Source organism: Eptatretus burgeri, chromosome 13, assembly GCF_056783735.1.
Source record: "Eptatretus burgeri isolate ZD-2024b chromosome 13, Ebu_testis_v1, whole genome shotgun sequence".
Taxonomy (NCBI): Eukaryota; Metazoa; Chordata; class Myxini; order Myxiniformes; family Myxinidae; genus Eptatretus; species Eptatretus burgeri.
In genome coordinates this window covers 39,976,506-39,998,047 of record NC_140973.1, presented here as the reverse complement: position 1 = coordinate 39,998,047, position 21,542 = coordinate 39,976,506, and the positions used below count along the sequence as shown (strand labels likewise).

At 42.1% G+C, this 21,542-nt stretch overlaps 3 protein-coding genes across 9 annotated transcripts in view; 2 read left to right on the top strand and 1 right to left on the bottom strand.

Annotated features, from left to right (window-relative positions):
• LOC147014271 (transcription activator GLI3-like) overlaps positions 1-21,542 on the top strand; it is a 200,252-nt gene that overhangs the window by 54,314 nt on the left and 124,396 nt on the right. For all 6 annotated transcript variants that reach the window (XM_085852107.1, XM_085852108.1, XM_085852104.1 and 3 more), the window contains exon 2: positions 147-324. In XM_085852107.1, coding sequence (XP_085708233.1) covers positions 156-324 — 169 coding nt within the window. In that variant the 5' untranslated portion in view covers positions 147-155. The remainder of the gene's footprint in view (positions 1-146; positions 325-21,542) is intronic.
• The window catches only part of LOC147014272 (uncharacterized), a 45,928-nt gene that overhangs the window by 13,394 nt on the left and 10,992 nt on the right, over positions 1-21,542 (bottom strand). Inside the window, exons 1-3 of one of the 2 annotated variants that reach the window (XM_085852109.1) lie at positions 13,995-15,151; positions 1,219-1,890; positions 121-192 (exon numbers count right to left, since the gene is read on the bottom strand). The gene's annotated coding sequence lies outside the window, so the exon portion shown is untranslated. Of the gene's footprint in view, positions 1-120; positions 193-1,218; positions 1,891-13,994; positions 15,152-21,542 lie in introns of those variants that run through there. The other variant, XM_085852110.1, reaches the window with a different exon arrangement.
• Positions 17,498-19,264, top strand: LOC147014273 (uncharacterized; the record flags this gene model as incomplete). Its single annotated transcript, XM_085851387.1, has 1 exon — positions 17,498-19,264. A coding segment is annotated over one exon (1,101 nt), but the record flags the coding sequence as incomplete, so codon positions are not given.

Here is a 21,542-nt window from a genome sequence, read left to right as displayed (position 1 = left end):
AGGCATGGTGAGTTACGAATAAGAAGAGAACAAAATTATTCCTTTCTGTGGCAGGCCCCTATCGGTTTAATTCAACTATGGATGTACACTGTCTTTGGCCATTTTCCCAATGACACTGACCTTTCTCTCAATGATGTGCATTGCAGGCCTCACTGATGCCAACCATGGATGAAGCATCACGACCAGACAGCCCTGGAACAAAGATAAAAGATAATTCCAATTCATCCTTCAGCTCCGAAGACAGAAACAACCAACGTGAAAATGCTTGTTTTTTGAGCAAACATTTTGATCAATGCAAAAATAATTTGACAGCTCTCAGTTCAGGTGAGATGAATGTCTTTGTTTTTGAAAATTTTATCATTTGAAAGGTCATTGTTGGGAACATTGGAGAAAGAAACAAACAGTTTAATTCAAGGAGAGCATCACACAATTCAAATTAGAGGGGGAGCACTCGGTAGAGTGCAAAACCTCCGCCGCCAATACTGCTAGGTCACTCAAGTGAACCTGATATCCTATTCATTCAATTTGACGTCACCAGTGCTCAGAGTTATAGTTTGCAACTTTCCCTTTTACTTTTAACTTTTCCATACTCAATTCATTCGTCATAACTCGATTCCTTGAGACAGAAATTGATTGTACGTGGGTATATCCACCTGAAGTTCCAAAATCAGCCACAATTATAATTTTGGCATGTTTTTTGTTGGAAATCACTTATAACATGTATAAATGCAAAAAAAAACAAAAAAAAATCGAAATTTTGTTTAAAAAAAAAAAGTTGCAAAAATTTTTTTTTTCCTCTAACAATTTTTTTTTGGGCGGGGGGTTGGAAATCACTTAAAACATGTAGAAATGCAAAAAAAAAATTCAAATATTTTTTCTAAATGGCCGCCATAGCGGCCATATTGGATTTTTGACCGAGTCCAAAATCTAATGGCATGATCCTTGGACCATACCTAATCCCCCCACTAAGTTTCGTCGAAATCCGTCGAGTTTTTCCGTTATACTGTTCACAAACAACCAGAAAGGGGTGAAAACAGTAACCTCCGATCTTCGATGGCGGAGGTTAAAAATATATAGGGTGGACTTTTCCGCTTAACAATACATACATACATACATATACATATATATCTATGTACATATATCTTATCTTGATTATATATATAAACATACATACACAGAAAGTGCTAAAGCCACTTGCCGAGTGCTTAAGCCACACACCTCTATTGCTAACCGCCACAAAAGCAGCGACTTTCCAACCCTTAAGTGACTTCTCTTCAACCTCATCTGGATGTTGACTTCCCCAGAAAATGTTGTGTGACTTGACAGCACCATTGATGTGAAAGTGTACCTCGTCACTAAACCACACATCACGAATCCAGTTTGTGTTTGCCTCCATCTTCTGCTGCAGCCTCTCGCACATTATGACTCGGACTGCTTTATCCACGTGTTAATTTATGGGCTTGGTGATGTGGTACAGAAAGAGGTTCAAATCTTGTTTCATTATTCTTCTGATACTTCTGGAAGTGAGACCCAGTTCAATCGATCTTTGTCGATGTGATTTCTTCAGACTTTGCATGACTGACTCACGAACTCGTTCCATGTTTCTTTCACACCGTACACTTCTTGGGCGACCGGACCTTCCCTTGTTAATGTTGAGAATCGTCCCTTCACTTTTGAACTTTTTCACAAGTTTCCAAATGGTTGGCTTGCTTGGCTTGTTTCTGGGATGCACTCCATGTTCAGTACAGAACCTTGTCTGGACAGAAGCAATTGATTTGGTCTCAAAATACCACTTGACAATGTTTACTCTTTGCTCCGTAGGAAACGTCATTTTTCCGTGGAAGACTTTGGTTGTGATTGAATGACATCTCCAAAGATCATGGATCACTCCTGCAAAACACAAAAAAATTAAGGAAATGACAAAAAGTACAAAGGTCATTTGAAGCAGTTAATCGTTTATTTACATACCATGTATATATATATATATATATATATATATATATATATATATATATATATATATATATATATATATATATATATATATATATATATATTACGGGTACCAGGTGTATTATGAGGGGGTTAATCCTCGTTTCTCCTCAGAAAAACTTAATATTGGGCCACCGCTCACAATTATCTTTGTTGTGCGGTGGGTTGCTTAACAACCACAAATGCCAATCAGTTAACCACGAGTTCCAGTGACCACCGTCTATTTTGCCATTTAACTGGAGGTCACATAGCCTCCTGACCGGGGAACGTGCCTCCGTGATGTACCAATCTTATCTTGATTATATCTTAAGTAATGCAGTCGAGCGTTTACCGCTGGTGCACGAAGACTATGACAGGTGAATTAGTTTGGGAATTCCCTCCCAGTCCATCTAGGTTCGGACAATGCTGGATCAATGGAATGAAATGACAATCACAGACAAGTTGAAATGTCAACAAAGAATTTATTATTAAGAAAAATAAATAAACTGAAGAACTTTTTATTTCCTTGTCAATTAATTGGATTAATTCAAATCAATCAAATGTTCAATCAACAAAATAATCTCAAACAAATAAAGACTTCAACAAGTATTTCTAGAAAAAATGGACAAAGAGCAGATGCTTATCACTATGCCATACTTAACAATTAAACACGAGACAAGGGTACCCACCAGATCATTCAGGGGGAAAAGAAATCCGGTCTCAGCTTACCAAGGCAGAAGTTGTGCGTCTCCTAAAATAAACCAGAATGTGTGAGCGTGCCTTGGTCTACCTCTCCAAATGAGCTCACCACAGCTTGGCTCATTTCTACTGCCAGTTCCCTGCCTCACCGTGCACCCATCCGCAAACAGGCTTGAACAACAATCGACGTCACGTCGTCACCCCCAGGAACCAGAAATGCCAAGAACCAGATACGCCAATAATCAGGTCTGCCAAGAGCCAGGTACCAAGCAGGAATGGTCCAACTGTCATTAACCACCATTGCTGCTGTCCGCAAACATCAGGAGTTGTCAGGAGCAGTCACCAACCGTTAGAAGCTGCCACCAACTGTCAGGAGCTGTCATCAAACGTCAGGAGCTGTCCGGAGCTGTCACCAACCGTAAGGAGCTGTCAGAAGCTGTCACCAACCATCATAAGCTGCCAGGAGTTGTCATCAAATGTCAGGAGCTGCTACCAACCGTCAAGAGCTTTCAGCAGCTGTCACCAACAGTCAAGACCTGTCAAGAGCTGTCTCCAACCATGTACAAGGCAGTCTTGCTGTCCTTTTATTAGTGAACAGTGTGGGCTGAGCCTCAAGCACCTCTTCAGCCAAATCCAGCTTGCCTATTGGCACATCACTGTATGTGACCTCCATCTGTCAATTCTCGTGATCATTCTCTCCTGACCACCGAATGAGATGCAACTTCCAATTAACACAGGCCTGGCTTATGACGCCATGTTCGGGGCATTGGACGAACACCAGAAAGCAGCCATTTGCCGCAACAACTGAGCGAAAACGTGAAGCGCTCACAAAACATCAATGGGAAATTATCACCTCTTTATTCAGCCCAAAACGAATAAGAGCCAGTTAGCGTCCACAGAGCTGCTGAACGGGGTATCAGTCCCAATGGAAGAAGGTGGGTATCAAACATTGAGGAAAAAAAAGGTGGATGCCTGAGATAAATGATCCGAGACCACAGCCATGTTTGACCGTCAAAATGAACTGTTCAGGAATAGCTTGACTCAAAGGTCCTATTCGTCGAAAGTGAAAATGATAACCAAAATAAAATGTGTAAATAAATCTTCTATTTCCAAGCCAATGTGTCTTTATGGAGAGGGAATATAATGTCTCCATTTGGCGAACGGTTATCTATCGTGTGCACGAACGGTGAATGTCGCTTATGCAGAAATGAAAACTGACATAAAATCGAACGTCATGAACGTGTCGTAAAGAGGAAAAGGTTATCCCATAATAAAGAAGGGGAATCTATTCTCTATTCTTCTCCAACGCATCAAAGAGTTAGAATCCCACCAGACAAGGGGATGGGTCAATTCTGAACATGCAATCATGGCAATAACTGTCTGAGGACCTGGATGTTGTGTGCATTACTGGGATCTGATTCTGAAATCCACAACTATATATATATATATATATATATATATATATATATATATATATATATATATATATATATATATATATATATATATATATATATATATATATATATATATATATATATATATATATATATATATATATATATATATATATGTATATATATATATATATATATATATATATATATATATGTATATATGAAGCTGAGTTTGTGTCTGTGGGTCTGTCTGTCTGTGGGTCTGTCTGTCTGTGGGTCTTAAGCATCACCCATTCAACAGGCCACGCCCTTCAGCCGTTCAGAAATCGCCACCAACCTTTTCTCTCCACGTCGCTCAGATTGTTTTAAAGGCCTCATGTACATTTGAAGACTGAACAACACATCTTCTATGATTAAAGGAAGATACCATTTTGAGTAAAAAAGGAAACATTTTGATTACAATTCAAACGAGGTAATGCATGTTTTGTCTGCAGCGATTGCGGCAGCTGTCTAATATACTTGACCCAATGAAGGTACGATAATTCTCATATTATGCAGAGGAAAGAAAATAGTGATATTTCATTTAAAAAAAAGAAAAATTGTGGGACTTCAAACGCAGTAAATTTCTGTTTCTAAGACAGTGATGTGTCGCTTATAACTCAATGTTTGCTTTCCAGAAACTGCAATGGCTGTTACAAGCAAAAACATCACGTGTTTGTTTTCATGCAAAGTACAAAACCAAGCTGTTCCTACACATGACGTCATCATGCAGCAATGTCTGTAATAGCAGGAATGCACTAAAAATTAGCTGTTCCTACACATGATGTCATCATGCAGCAATGTCTGTAAAGGCCCTGTCACACCTTGACGATTTAGCCAGCGTATGCCGACGTATGAAAAATTTGTCTAAAACGCTGGCACACGTCGAATACGTTATGGGTAAGTTTTGTATACGTTAAGAGCACGCTGGCATACGTCGTAGTATGCTGGCATACATCGTAGTACGCTGAGCTGTTAGACAAATTTTCCATGCTTGAAATTTTTCGACGTATTGCAGCGTATGACTCGCACGTTCCGCATACGCTGGCCATAAGTTGTAGGCACGTTACGCGATCATTGACACACGTCGATGCACGTTACTTGTAAGTTACTCATAAGATGAAACGCGTCGAGGTCATGTTTAGCATACCCGAAACTCATTTCTAACCTATGAGTAACGTGTTGTAGGCAGGATACGCGATCGCTGACACACGTCGACACACGTTACTTGTAAGTTACTCATAAGTCAAAACACGTCGAGGTAATGTTTAGCATACCCGAAACTCATTTCTAACCTATGAGTAACGTGTTGTAGGCAGGCACGTTACGCGATCGCTGACACACTTCGACACACGTTACTTGTAAGTTACTCATAAGTCGAAACGCGTCGAGGTAATGGTTAGCGTCAGTGTTCCAGACTCCCTGGTTTTTTTTTTCTTTTCTTCTTCGGTATGACGGTGATGTTGACACTTCGATATCTAGTGCGGTTATAATTAATAGGCTGCCGCTCAACGATTTAAATCATAACCGCACTAGAAATCAAAGTGTCTTTCTTTGCATAAAATACATAAAATAAATTCATAAAAAAATATATATGTATATATATATACATACTAGTGGGCTATGTTTAAGCATTGTGAGCAATAACAAGCCGTGCTTCCCCATTGTCTCGGGTCACTCATCTGCATATGTTTTTGCCATTTATTTATTTTCATTTATTTCTATTTTCATTTGCGGATGCTTTCCTACGGTTCTGTGATTTTCCTGGTGTATCGGCTTCGATGTCCATCGGCATGTGAAATTTCCACTTTCTACCTCACCCGGAAGGTACTGAACATTAATGTTAGTCAGTCAGTGAATGGTTACAATGAGCTTTATATATTACAGTAGATGTACTGTGCTGTACTGTATATATACCCTGCATGTTTCTTTTGCACGTGTCAACATCTCATCTTCCTTTAACTTACATGCAGAAAAAGTAGTTAAGTTGGCAAAAATTATATGAGTGTTTCTCTTCTACTCATCATCTTTAAGAAAGCAAGCATATTATTATTTCTGAGGACATTGGCCCAGTATTGGTTCATGAGTGCCAGCCAGAGTGACCACTATATTTGTTATGTCTGTGTGTCTGTCTGTCCAGAGCATAACTCCATGCACTTTGATCCAATCTTGATGAAACTTGGTTTTGTGTTCGATATCAATGTCTGGTTGTGTTTTCCTGGATGAGGGTGTGGCTACGCCCATTGTGGGTGAAGCCACGCCCCAAAATAGCCATTTTTAGGGGGTAGTCGGATTTAAAATCTATCTTCTCCTTGGGAATTGACTGAATGGAATGGGTTCTTCAGTATTTGAATAGCTAAATGAATTATCTAAAACTAGTCTTTGTCCGATTTTTCATTTTTGTCCCAAGGTCAAGGTCACAAGGTCAAAAACTTAGAAAATTGCGAATTTTGACAGAAAAATCATACGACCGCCTAAACTTTGAGAGCTCGGATGACAATATTTTTTATGCATAATCTTGAGGTCATTCCCCACCTAAAGTCTTGAAACCATTTTGCTCTATCTCGAACACCTTGCCCGTGGCGCCCCCTTCAAGTTTGTTTTTATGCTGATTTCATCAAAGTATGGATAATCCGAGGAGTGCGAAATGCCATATAGCCTATATGACGTTATATTGTTCCTGGAATGTTCCAGTGGAAGTTTTTCACCAAAGGTCATAATCCTTGACCTTTGACCTTTAAAAGCCACAAAGGTCAAATTTTCAAAGTTGTGGGAATCGAACCGGGTTTTCGACCTTCTTCGACGAACTAACTCCAATAAGCTATAGCACGTATACTGTTTCCTTATTTTAATGTCCACAACATTGTTTTGTGACCTTTAAAGGTTATGCAAAGGTCAAATTTTGAAAGTTGTTGAACGAAACCGAGTTTTCGACATTTTGCAGCTAATAACCTGTCACTCGTACCACATCATGTTGATCATTTTTCTACCTTGGTCAAAAATTATCACATTGTCTCATCCTTGACTTCTGAAACAATCTACATCGTCAAATACCGCTCGTGAACCATCGTCGTCTTCAGACTTGGCTGAACTTAAAAACAAATTTTCACACATTGTTTGCCTGAGATGCCATTTTCTTTGTGACTTTCTTTGCATAAAGTACAGTTTTAGGGTTTGTTATAAACTTCCATGTATGGTTGGGATTGGCAGCTTTTCACAACATTGCTCTGAAATAGCAAAACAAACTCAATATCAATGATACAAGTCGGAAATCTCTACAGAACAAGAATGTGGATGCAAACGACCTACGTAGATATGTTACACCTGACAAGGTGCCTTCTCCAAAAGACTTGGATGGAATATAAAAGAACACCTCTTGCCAATTTGAATTTGGGCATGAAGATACAAAAAACATGGAAAAATATTGCAAACCTGCTATTTCAGAAAGTCTGCCAAGCTCATGGGGTAAAAGCCACAAAAACAAACAATTTGCTTTTTTTTTATAGCCCATTAGATATAGAGTTTGATTGGCCATTACAGCCAAAGCACCCACTGGCTTCCAACCAGGAAGCAGTTTTCCAGCAAGGTGGCTCAGAGAGCATCGACAAAATATGACAATCCAAAGCCACACAGAAAAGAAGCTGTTACATAAATTCACAAGGAAAAAAAGATTCAAAGTGTGGAAGCACATATTGTAACCAAAACTTTTAATACAAAGTTACCACATGCTGCACAACCACGCTTGGGCATCAGGCAGAAAGACGCAGGATAGATGAAGGGTTGAAATGAAACTGCCTAAGATATTTTAAAACTTGTTTGTAAAATGTAAACATATTCTAATGGGCTGTGGACGGAAAAACTGCCACCATGTACTCAAACTTCAGGAACCATATTTTTGCTTCCATTGCAAAGCTATGTTTGAAATTAATTTTTGTGTTTTCTATGATGGGACACAGGGATAGCTAGCTGGTGAGTACTGTGTGCAGCACTGCATTGGGTAATGATGGATTAAATTCCTGGATGATGAGTTGATTGAGGTTTGCTTCTTTGTTTTTTGTCACCCTATTCTACAGTTGAAGCTGTCGATAAAGGATTTTTTTTTTACAATGTTCAATATTCTTTTATTTTTGTGCAGAATACATAGTCAAGGCTCATATAAGAGCTAGAATAGAACGGATCAGGGCATAACATAACAAAAGGAACAGCAGAAAGAGAAGGGGGAAATGGCAACAGTATTGTGGATGGTAATAAAAATAAAATAGATAGCGTGGAGGGATAAAATAGAGGGAGACGGACAAACAAGGGATGTAGGTAATGTTGAGGGATGGAGGAGAATACAAGTGGGGGACAAGATGGTTCGAGCAGAAAAATAGTTGGTGGGGGTGGGGGTGGTTTAACGGGTGTAGAAAATATCATGGTTTTGGATGGGGGATGATTTGTGTTGGTGGTGACGAGCTGTTTTGAAGACCTGGAAGGAAGAATAATATTGAAGAGAGTGTGAAAGTTGGTTCCACAGGTGGGGGAAAAAAAGAGGAACAAATGAGTGGAGGTGCAGAGTGATTCTGGATTTTGACAGTTTCACTTGGAGGGGGTTGCTGGCAGACTGTTTGCATCCTGCAGATGCCTTGCGGGAGGGGAGGGGGGACGAAGCACAGAGAGGGCAAAGGGTGCAAGACCAGATAGGATGCAGAAGACGACAGAGAGACCAATGACCTGTCAGTGATGGCGAAGTGATAGGCCCATTGACTCAGCTTCATCGCGAAACATTCTAATGATCTTGAAAGCCTTTGGTTCCCACTGCGTCAAACCGAGCAAGGTGTGAGGCACAGGCACCAACCCAGCAGGGAGAGCAGAATTACTTCAAGCAAACTAGTATAGCACAGTGGTCTTTTCAAACATTGTATTTTCTAATACAAATATTCTGTTTCCTTTTATGATGAAATTTTAAGTATTAAGGATGATTTATCAAATGCGATAAATACTCCCGAACCCCGACATTCGTGGTTCCAACATTCGTGGTTGATAATTTGCGACATGCTCCTACATTCGTGGGGAATTGCCCCATGTATTCGCGGTTTTCGCGGCGATTTTTTTTTTCATGAGCCGCAAGAATAACACAATTCTAAAACATATCTTCCACGAGACACACACACAAATAGACCGTGGGCCGAGCTCCTGTTTTGTTTAGTTTCGTGACCCACCTCGTGTATCTACCTGTATTTATAATATGTTGTGTGAAAATATTATTGAAATCATATGTGAAACTCGTCAAGCACCAAACTTGCACATTTTTTTCAAAATATGGAAAAAACACCCGAAATTGTGACAATTTTCTTATAAACATCGTCCAATCGCAGCGCTTTTGACACGCCCATCAACCAATCAAGCGCTTCGTTGCAGGCAAGCTGTAAACTCACGAGCTGTCATGGCGGCGTACATGTCGTCTGATGCTGGTGCTGCTGAAGATTCTGAAGGCAGTTCTTCAGGGTTCTGTTTGATGCATGTCATCAACACCCACAGCAAAGTAATTCCTTTTCGTGAGAAAAGCATTAAGAAATTTCAGGAATGTGCTGCTAAGTGGATTGATGTGGAAGGAAGCCCCGAAAGTAAGGTCGCTGTCAAGGTGCTACAAGTACACCACAACCAGCAGAGGCTCGGTGTGGGGATTGCAGCTGCTGTAGCCGCCGACGCCCGGTCATTATCATGATGATCATGATAATGATCATGAATGTGACGGATCTGGAAGTTAGGATCTCCTTTCTATCGTTAACTAATTTTTGACAGAATGGTCCAAATCATTACCCAGTGATTACTGCACTATAGAATCTAACTGTCATGAATCCGACTAGATGTTCTGGTCTAAATTCTGCTATCACTTATATTTATCCTCTCCCTAGTAATCTACACTCTTGCTCATTTCCCATCCTAATTACTTAATAAAATATAGTGATGAATGTATATCATTGCTTGAATGTTATTTTTTCAATATATGGAAAGAAGTAACTACTTCTTTACAAAAGAAGTCCACTTTGTAGTTGATACTTCCAGGAAAGACAGCATCAAGAACGCTGAGAGGGGAAGATGTTCAGTGGGTAGCAGCTTGCTAACAAAAATCTACAGTGCAGATCAGAAGGTATCTCATGAATGGAAGAAGTTTCTGGCATGTGGCAAGAACAAAGCAGAATTGATCAGGTTTTTTTTTCCAGACTTGAAGGAAGAAACCAGCTGAATGTCTGAAGAAAGTCAAGGTGTTCGTTGCTCATTACATGATGGGGAGTGCCATGAGTTTACAGACGATAATGAGCAAATGATTGTTCGCTCTGTGCCAGAACTTGAGTGTAACCACGAAGAAGCAGATACTCATCTTTTCTTTCACTGCTGGTATGCTGTTAGACATCAGCCATAAAGTTCAACATCCATCCATCCATTGGGATCATACTCCGTGCAGAGCATCGGTGCTGCCTAAGCAGTCTCCTTGGCTATTGGGCACAATCCTGGATAGGTCGCCACTCCGACACAGTATACCAGCATGCTGGCACTCACTTTGCCGACCTCAGAAGGATGACAGGTCGAGAAGTTCAACAGATAGGGCCCCATACCCGGTCCTAATCAAAAGTGCTGACACAGACGTCTTTGTGATTGGAATCACCATGGCTGAGCATATTGGAGCAGAGGTATTGTTTCACACTGGAAGAGGTAACAATAGGAGGACCCTGAGTCTATCAAAGATAAGCTCACATCTAGGACCAGATCTCAGCAAAGCCTTGCTATCACTACTGTTTCACAGGTTGTGATTCGGTCAGCTCTTTTCATGGAAAGTCGAAACCTAAAGCCTTCAAGTTGTTTGCAAGTGACACTGCTTGCCATGCTGTCTTTCAAGAGTTGGGGAGTTCATTCACAGTCAGTGATGAATTGGTGAAAGGTGCGGAGAAATTTGTTTGCAAAATGTATGGGTAGGACTGAAGAAAGTCAATGAAGCCAGATACAATCTGTTCCTTATGTTAACCAAATCAGAGGCACTTCTTCCACCCAATGCAGACTAACTTAAGAAGCAGTCCCAGTCCAAATGGACATGGATGGAAAGTTGTAGATGACGAATTTGACATCGACTGGGGTGATCTGCCTCCAGCTCCGAGCAGCTTGCTTGAACTAACATATTGTTCATGCAAGAAAACTATCTGTGAGAAGCCGACTGGTACAGGCAAAGGAACATGTTCTTGTCGACAGCATGGTGTGTCATGTACGGAGCTTTGCAAGTGTGTCGACTGCAGAAACTCTATTATCACGAAAGAGTTATATTCTGATGACAAATAATCTGATGAGGAGTAGATGCTCCATGACACAGTGACCGTGTCATCATTGTGTGATACCACAGTGTTTTACATTGATGCACATGAACGTGTTAAACATGAAATAATTCATTTCAAAGAAAGACTACTATTTTTGCTTGTACTTTTAAAATAAAATGATTAAAACACAATGCGAGTAGTCTCCCTATTATATGAATACATAGACATCAGAATTCCCATAGAGTAATACACAGCTATCTTAGAATGGACACAAGATGGTGCTATAGGTTTTGCTCATTAGCATAACTAATTAATGTGCAGCTTTTTGTACTGACGAGTTGTGAATTCTTTCAAAGTGATTTTGTTAATCTAAATCAATGCAAAATTTCAGGTAGATACACGAGGTGGGTCACGACAGTCAAAAACTGGACACATTTTGGATGCTCGCCCCACGGTCTAAAAGTAGCTTGGATGTACTTACAGCACAATACTCTACATATGCAAAAAACATCTTTCACGAGCCATGAACATAACTTGCTTCCTGTACGTGTATTGTAGCTTTGCGGGATAAACATAGTGTTACGGATCTGGAAACCATAAGCATTCAACATACAGATGTCCCAAAAGTCAGATATGTCATTAAGTATGTGTGTAGTCAGATCCCCGTCCTTTTGTCTAGTGGGAGAATCAAAGGCGTGCGTTGCGATTTCTTTTAGTTAGGTTATTACATTGAACAACCATCCCATCTGCATGACCCCTCAGCCCATTACGATCCACGGTACCATCGCGCTTGCAGCCCGCGGTTCGTGGACCACAGTGCACCTTTGCCTGAGACGGATTCCCGAGGATGTTCGAAGCAGTTTCACCACCACGACCTTTCTCGAACACGCGCGGAGGGAGGGTCGGCTTTCTCCAAACAAGGCCGAAACTCCACCCCGGAAAGGTATGCCATGGGACCCTGTCCAATCAAGGTGGGCAGCAAGGTGTGTTCACCAAGGCCCCTCCCCGCTGATGGAGGTCCATAAATTCCCCGAGTACTCTCTGAGAGCAGAGTTTTGGTGGGTTTTTGCTGTCACAAAAGGAGTTTTTGCTGTTACGAAGGGGTGGTAACAGTGGTTGTTATGGGGGCTGTCACGAGGGTTGAGCAGAAGGTCATCGAGGCGGCGAACGTGTCTCTGCTGGCCCTCTACAAGGAAGGAAAGAGTGACCCCGACCCCTTTCTCCGTGGACCCCGCTACTCACCACCCACGCTCTTCCACGAACTTCGAGTCTCACACGTGTGACTGGGGACCAAACCAGCCACCATTGTCAGGTGCCGCAGCATGGAGTACCCCCTTTATCCAATGGCCAGGTACCCAACCAAACTCTAACCCCCAGCTTGTCTCTCTCCTCAGCTGCGAGGGTCCAATAAAGAACTTTGGGTTTCTTTTCATTTGTGTGTGTGTCTGCGTGTGGGCCCGTCTTTAAGTAGAATTGAATAAGTGTTTTTGGATCATTGTAAATACTTCTTGCATATTCACGTTAAGTCTTGCTTTGTGTCTTCATTTACTGTAAATAAAACTTGTTAGAAATGTTCCCAGTTCATTTCCGTCCTTTCTTGAATTGGTCCAGCATGGTTCGGTTCTGAGTTTTGGCGGGGTTTTATACCCGGTAATCGGACAATTGTAGCCGGGACATCCTGGGCAGGCCTGCTCGATTGCATCCGAGCTGTAAAGGTGGGTGGCAGGAGTGGTAGTCGGTAGGTGTAATTTTACCACTGCCGGTAGAGTAAATCCGGTTCAGCCAGGCGTTCCGAGGGCGTGGATCCCCGGTAGCTGAGACCACGTGGTTACATAGGTACATTGGATCGAGACAAAATAACCCTATGCCACGCAGTTGAGATATTGGCGTTGCACAGTCAGTTAAACGACCCGCCGGCTCGCGGAGTTATCCGAATGACAGCCTACAATTCCAGGGAGTTTGGTGGGAGACGATGCAAGCTTTCCCCACCTTGTGGTCATTCTCGCCACCGGTCCTCCGGCCCGTAACAATAGTTTCAAGGGATGTTTCTTACCAGTGTAACACATCACTTCTCATGACGCCATCCCCCATGAGTTACTTACAGAATGAAAACACTAACAGCATCTATTGATGTATCCAGTAATTATCAGGTCGCCACATATGGACATTACACAATGGAAACATTCAGCGCATCTTCGTGTAAATCACAATCTTGCTACAAACAGCACCATCTGAGCTGTTTCAATTTTTAAAACACTCAGCATAAGCTACCTGTAGAGAGGAAGGATGTCATGTCCTGTGAGTTAAAGAATGGAAATATTCAATACATCTTAGTGTAAATCACCATCTTGCTACAAACAGCACCATCTGAGCTGTTACGTTTTTAAAATGCTCAGCATAATCTAACTGCAGATAGGAAGGACGTCATGTGCTGCAAGTTAAAAAATGGAAACGTTCAGCATATCTATTAGTGTAATTAGCAGCGAGATCCATGCGGACTAATTACACAATGACATCACTCACCACATCTATTATCAGCTGCCGAATACAGCATCACCCGTAAAAAAAATCCCCCACAAACAATGCGCAGACTACTCACCATGTACTGGATCACCATCATCCTTGTCCCGTTGCTCTGACATGTATATTGCCTCTCGCTCCATTCATTTTTCGAAAATGGCCCCCAAGTATCGAGGATAACAATCAGAAGGGTATGCCTCAAAGCGGACCACTGATACGGGAGAAGGCAAAACTCCTGCATGACCATCTCGCTGGCGTGGGTGGTACAAGCATCAGCATGGCGGGTACAAGCGGCACCTCCAGCCCATTTGCAGTGAGCAGGGGTGGTTCCCCCGCTTCAAGGCAAAATATAATTTGTGCAACGTCAAGCTCGTAGGGGATCATGCCTCTGTGGACCATGGCACGGCCAAGGCATTCCCTGCAGAACTCCGAAGCCTCATTGAGGAGAAGGGGGTACCTGCCGGAGCAGGTCTTTAACGCTGATGAGACCGGCTTGTTTTGGAAAAAGATGCTGACCAGAACGTTCATCTCACAGTGTGAGACCAAAGCAGCCAGCTTCAAGACCGCAATGGACTGGGTATCCCTTCTCCTCTGCACAGACAATGAAGGGAACTTCATGGTAAAGTCCATGATGCTCTGCCATTCCCTGAGACCACGTGCGCTGAAAAACAAAAACAAGCAGGCGCTGCCCGTGCACTGAAGGGCGAACGGGAAGGCATGGGTGATGTTTGAACTTTTCATGGACCGGTTTCATAACTGTTTCATTCCTCAGGTCAAGATGTACCTGGCAGGAAATAACATTTCATTCAAGGTACTCCTGTTGCTTGACAATGCTCCTGGGCACCCTACGGACCTGAACGGTGCTCAACCAATCGCTGAGGTCATGTTCCTGCCGCCGAACACCACCTCCCTCATCCAGCCGCTTGACCAGGGGGTAATATGAACTTTCAAGACTTATTATACCCGGCACACCTCATCTTCTTCTTCATCATCATCATCATCATCATCATCATCATCATCATCATCATCATCATCATCATCTTCATCATTTTGCAAAGTTATGTGTACGATGTTTGTTTCATAAAAATTTGAAACAGTACATTATCCTGTTGTTTTTTTTAATTTTGTGGTGCGGTATGGTATGGTTACCAGATTTAAAATGCATTGTTCAAGAAATTGGAAATGGTACCTGGTGTTGTCTATTTTTTATTTGTAAGCATCTTTTATGAAACTGCAATCATGCATTCATGGTCGAAAACATTTTAAACTTTGAAAACTTTTGCCTTTGAACCAGAAACCGTTGTGAACCGAAAATATTATCCCCTTGTCCCCATTGTAGCAATTCTCTGACTTTGGTGGTGTTGCCACTTGTGGCTTTTTTCATGAGCCAGAAACCACCGCGAACCGATGACATTATCCCCCTTTTCCCCATTGTAACAATGACAAACACTCGTGGATTTTACCCTGACATTCGCAGATTTTACCCCAACATTCGTGGATTTTTCGCAGATCGGGAAATCCCCAGAACCTATCCCCCCATTTCCCATTGAAACAATGCCCCCACATTCGCGGTTTCAACATTCGTGGGGTTTTCCCCGCAATGTATCCCCTGCGAATATCGGGGTCCTGGTGTACATGTAAAATATGAAGATATTAAACTAGTCTTTGGGGCTGACAGGATAGCTCAGTGGTCATATATTTGCCTTTCATCTGTCTAGTCTGAGTTTGATTCCTGGCCCCAATATAAACTGTCATCGGGTGCTTTGCAGGATGGGTATTACATTGTTGAGCAAACTGTCCTTTGCAGAGGACACAAAGCCAGCTATCCCATCCCTTTGGATTTGTTTGGGATTGTTAAAGATCTCACAGGATTACAAAAGTCAGTGATTGTGTACTTGTACCCTGGCCAAATTCTAAATTTGTGCCCTGACTGAGAGCTGCTTCAGTAACACTGTAACGGAGCAGTGACCTAATTTCCAAGTTAACTTCTCAGCTATTTTAATATTCACACAAAAACATAATACCAAAGGTGTACCGATCTTGAAATATAATTTTTGTACACTTAATCTATTTTGGCCTTGGATATGGGGTATTCCAGTGCTGTGAGATATCTAACATCAAGAAACAAATACTAATAGATGGAATAGCTGGTTTAACGTCCTTGCTGTATGTACTCTTACCTCTGTCTATCATCAAGAATAGATCATTAAAGCTTTTAAAATATTCTGCAGAACTATGCTTACTATGAACTATGCAGAACTATGTTGGGTGTGTGTGTGTCAAGGATGAATTTCTTACATTTTGGTGAAGATCTGGATCTGGACCCGGCACTAGAATTTTAAAAGGGATTCTTCACCATTGAGATATGGGACAGATTTCGACAAAACTTGGTGCATAGGTTGCATGTGTGGCAAGGACGAATTGATTAGGTTTTGGTGAGGATCTGGATCCAGATAATAGAATTTTAAAAGTGATTCTGCACAATTTAGAGATAAGGCTAAAACGATATATTTAGTGGGGCAACTTAGCTAAATATAGCATAACAATTGTGCATTTTGTGAGGAAAGCACCAAATTGAGCACACTAGTAGCCGATCATATTATGAACAGATTTGGATATTGGGCCATCTCAAATTCAGCCGTTGATGGCTGTGGCAGCCATTTTCCAAAAAGGCCGCCAGTGGTTACTGTTATGACACATATCTGCTTTACTGGAGAGGAATGCAGGTTGATAGTGAAAGTTTATTTACTAATAATGGTCAAAGAAAGTAACAATTTGATTTCGTTGAGAAAAAAAAGTTAAAGTGGACTAATTAGTCTTATTAAGACGCAGATTCTGAATGAAAACCAATGATAAACATTCATAGCACTATTGGCTTGGCACATGGTAGTAGAAGTGGTGTGCGTGCACATTGACCCTGGAATCGCGCACGGTTGAGTTGCCAGCTTACACTTGTTGACTCGATTCATTGTTATTTTGTTCTGTGCCCATAGAGTTCTCTATGCTATCCTATTGTTAACCATAGTTCATCAAGTTGAGTTTGGTTTGCGGGGTGCAGTTTGGTCATAGGATTATCTCAGTCACGGATTACCGGGTTACGAGGTTCTGCATGTATTTCCGTTCTGCCTTCACGGTGCCAGTTCCAGTTTGCTACTGAGTGAGGAAGTTCTCTCTTCGTACCGGCGTGTTGGTTAGATATCTTTACCATGATAACTTGTTAGTTTTCTGGTTATCTTCGTTCGATTGACGGCAATGCCAAACCATTTGTAAGTAGTTTTCCATTCTAGTTTCCATTTTTATGGCTAAGCTAATTTGTTTTTGTCAGTTTGTTGAGTAACCCTTCCGTTTTCTGAAACTGCGTTTTTATTGACTCTTACAGTCAATCGCAACACATCTCAGCACATCGGCTCGAAGTAATCTAAATATGGATGAATTTGGTCGTATTGCGAATGAAGCCATGTAACTCAGATGATGGGTGTGAATTGTCTATGTGCCGTCACCAGCGTCTGTAGAAGATTTTACAAGTGGCAATAGTATCTATGACTATGGGCTCGGAGAAAACCGGTTTAATTCATAACTAATTTATCCTACATTGTGTCATACCGTACCTGTCAACAAAGCTACAGACTGTCACGCCTGGACCTGGTCTGGGACCGCTATGTTGCTGATTCACTGAAAGGCAGTGCAAGATCAAAGCGTGGAAAAGGAGTGCATAGACGTGTGGTCGGAGCAGCAGTTATACCTGGAAACTGGCAGAACTTCCTTCGAGTGGACACCAACAAGACCGAGCTGTTCAAGTTCCTATCAGAAGCTATCTTCAGGTGGTTTGACCAGGATGACAAGCAGCTGGTTATCACTGATGGAGAGGCAGTCCTGAGCAAGCCACCGCTGCGAGACCTGGCCTTGCTCGCCCCATGCAGCCACGAAGAAGCTGACAGTCGAATGTTGTTGCATGCATCCCATGCAGCCAACCATGGTCACCACAATATACTGATCAAGACAGTTGACACCGATGTTGTGGTGTTGGCTGTGTCAGTGGCCCAGATACTGCAACCAGAAGATGAACTGTGGCTAGCATTTGGCACTGAGAAGAGTTTTCGATACCTGGCAGCCCACAAAATAGCAGCTGGCCTCGGACCAGAGAAGGCACAGGCACTCCCAATGTTTCACTCTCTGACTGGGTGTGACACTGTATCTAGCTTTGCTGGACGTGGTAAGAAGACTGCTTGGACAATCTGGACCGTTCTGCCAGAAGTTACAGATGCACTGCTGAAGCTATCCTCTGCACCAAGTGGCATACCAGATGATGTCATGCACACCATCGAGAGGTTCGTCATATTGCTCTATGACAGAACCAGCACGTGCAAAGACATTGACAAGGCCCGGAAGAAACTCTTCGCGAAGAAGAACAACGTGCAGCTGATCCCGCCAACCAAGGCAGTTCTGGAGGAGCATGTGAAGAGGGCGGCCTACCAAGGAGGCCATGTGTGGGGTCAAACAATGCTACCAACGCCAGAGCTGTCTCCTCCATCCAGCTGGGGCTGGGTCAAGAATGACAAGGGGGTGTACGAGCCACACTGGACGAAGCTACCCAAAGCAGCCCACACCTGCTATGAGCTCGTATCATGCAAGTGCAAGAAGAGCTGTCTGAAGCGTTGCAAGTGCAAAAAGGTTGCACTTTAATGCACAGCTTTGTGTGTGTGTGTGAGGGAGAGTGCTAACAAAATTGAGAGAATATTAACAGAGCAGACTGTGTCACTGATTCAGAACATTTAAATCAGACATCTCTCGATCAATTTCTATGAGTGAGATGTCGGTATTCATATCAATCAGACGCAGCCCTTGATTCGTTTGCCACCATTCTCAACAAGCAATTTCTATGAGTGAGATAGTCGTCCAGTACAACAAATAATTAGCAGCCATCTTGCAAAATGGCGGCTATCTTTATACTTGAGGTGGCTACAGGTTATGTTTTTCTTAATTCAGCTATTAATGAATGTTCAAACCAATGTTAAAGTGAAATTATAGTAACCGCTAGCGCCATTTTGGAAAATGGCTACCACAGCCATCAGCGGCTGAATTTGAGATGGCTCAATATCCAAATCTGTTCATAATATGTTAGGCTACTAGTGTGCCAAATTTGGTGCTTTCTTCACAAAATGCACAATTGTTATGCTAAGTTGCCCCACTAATTGCACGATATCTCAAAAAGTTGTAAATGCGTTATAACAAAACTTGATGGATGAGTTGGGTAGGTGATCAGAACAAGTCAATTAGATTTTGGTTAAGATACGGAGGCAGATCCGGCCCATCAGTTGTATACAAAATGTAAACTGTTCAGCTTGGTGGAGGTATGTGTCTACCAAGTGCTATTCCAGTTATTTTCTGTTTCCAGATAATCTCATATGGCCCTGATGGGACTCATGTCTGGAATTTGCCGTGGTCATTCTAACATTTTGAGCACACTAACTGCAACTTTGTTCTCCAGAAACTGTTTCACTGTATTGGAAGTGTGTTTTGGATCATTACCTTATTGGAAAATGAAGCAACATTCTCCAAAAAGGAAAATGTTTAATTTTGCTTCAAATGTTGTGCGTGAGAAACAACAGAAGGCTCATGGGCAAGACAACCATCACAACTCAGCTGCAAAATAGTGATTGGTCAAAATTAACCCCCTTGATAAGTAAGTCGAGACACAAAGAGGTTGTCCACGATTGGTCAAAGCCATGATATTTAAGGGTTTATTGTATACTAGCAAATAAAATCCATCGCTTTGCTGATGGGATCATTAAGAAGGGGAGGCGGGAGGGGGAGAGAGAGAGAGAGAGAGAGAGAGAGAGAGAGAGAGAGAGAGAGAGAGAGAGAGAGAGAGAGAGAGAGAGAGAGAGAGAGAGAGAGAGAGAGAGAGAGAGAGAGAGCGGAGAGAGGAGGGAGGAGGGATGGGAGGGAGAGAGTAGGGAGGGGAGAGGGGAGAGGGGAGGGAGAGAGGTGGGAGGGAGGGAGGGAAGCAAGAGAGAGGAAGAGAGGGGAGCGAGAGAGATGTGGGAGGGAAGAGTGAGGAAGGGGATTGGGGTGATGAAATGGGGGAGGGGAGAGAGAATAGGTTTCATCCATCCCTTCTATCCATCCCTTCCCTCCATCCCTTCCATCCCATCCATCCATCGTTTCCCTCCGTCCATCCATCATTGCCTTCCATCCATCCTCTCCATCCCATTCATTCCTTCGCTTCATTCCTTCCCTCCATCCATCCATTCCTTCCTTCTATCCAACCACTAATAAGGATCAACAGGCTTGACACTGCACGCCACTGTGGGGCACAGCACAAGCAGGTGGTCAAACAGATGGACAGTGCAGAGGGACAATGCAGCCTGCATTGTAGCCAAGTGGCTTAAGCACTCAAGGAAGCATCCCAACAAAACGGTTGAAAAGGAACCGTTGTCTTAGCAAGTGATTAGACATTGCCGATCCATCATATTATTAAATACCTCCCAGAGACGCCAAAATCTCAAATATGTCAGAGTTGGACAAATGAACACCTTTAAGCAGTCAGAACTGTTGCTAAGTTCATTTCTGGAGCTTAAATTTTGTAATTCGGCTTAGTTTAAGAGATTCTTGAGGTAATGGCATGTGTGGAAATGAAATAAATCGACGAACACTGATGTCTCTGGGCATTTATAAGCATTGCATGTATCCAGCGATTCATAGGTATGCTGATCAGGAATTTGATAATATGAGTGAGGAAAGTGGAAAAAAAAACTTTATCGTTAAGAAATCATTCTGGCCTGTTCCAAGTCAAGGCATGGTTGAGCAGGCCAAAAAACATGGTGGCTTCATACCACAGCGAGGTAACCCAAGATGTGCCTTAATACCCCCATCGAGAGCAAGGTGTCTGAGGATACACCTGATAAAGGGTATAATTAATGAAGGCCTTTAATTATCTTCAAAAGGGGTATTTAAATTATTCCAAACACCCAATTTTTAATTATGCACTCTCTTAGAGTTCCCTTGGTATCCATGCAAAGTTTCAGGCTGCTAGGTTTCATGGTTTTGGAGTTATGGTGGACACACACACACACACACACACACACACACACACACACACACACACACACACACACACACACACACACACACACACACACACACACACACACACACACACACACACACACACACACACACACAGTACGTATGTAAAGTGTCTCAATAAAATGTAGAGAGACGGGTGATGTTAAACGATCTGCACGTGCACGTAAATGAGCATCTTATCGATAGACTGGAAGAGCCATTTGAAGATTATCCAAAGAAGTGTTACTCATACCTAAGAGATAGCTTTAGCATGTAATGGAATGATTGCGCATCATTAATCAGCTATTGGCCATAAGTCAAACCAGATAGTATTGTTTTGAATATACAAAGTCTGTGTACTCAATGAAACTATTATTTTGACTGAATTGAATGAAAGATGTACTGTATGTTTCACTTTGATAAGTTTTGGACGCAGGTGAAAGAACATTGGAGTACAATGAATTCAAACATGATATTTGCGTACTTTGGTAATGAAATGACCAAATTTATGGATGTGATGTAGTTATGTTTTTTGTATTTCAAAAAAACTCTGCAAGCT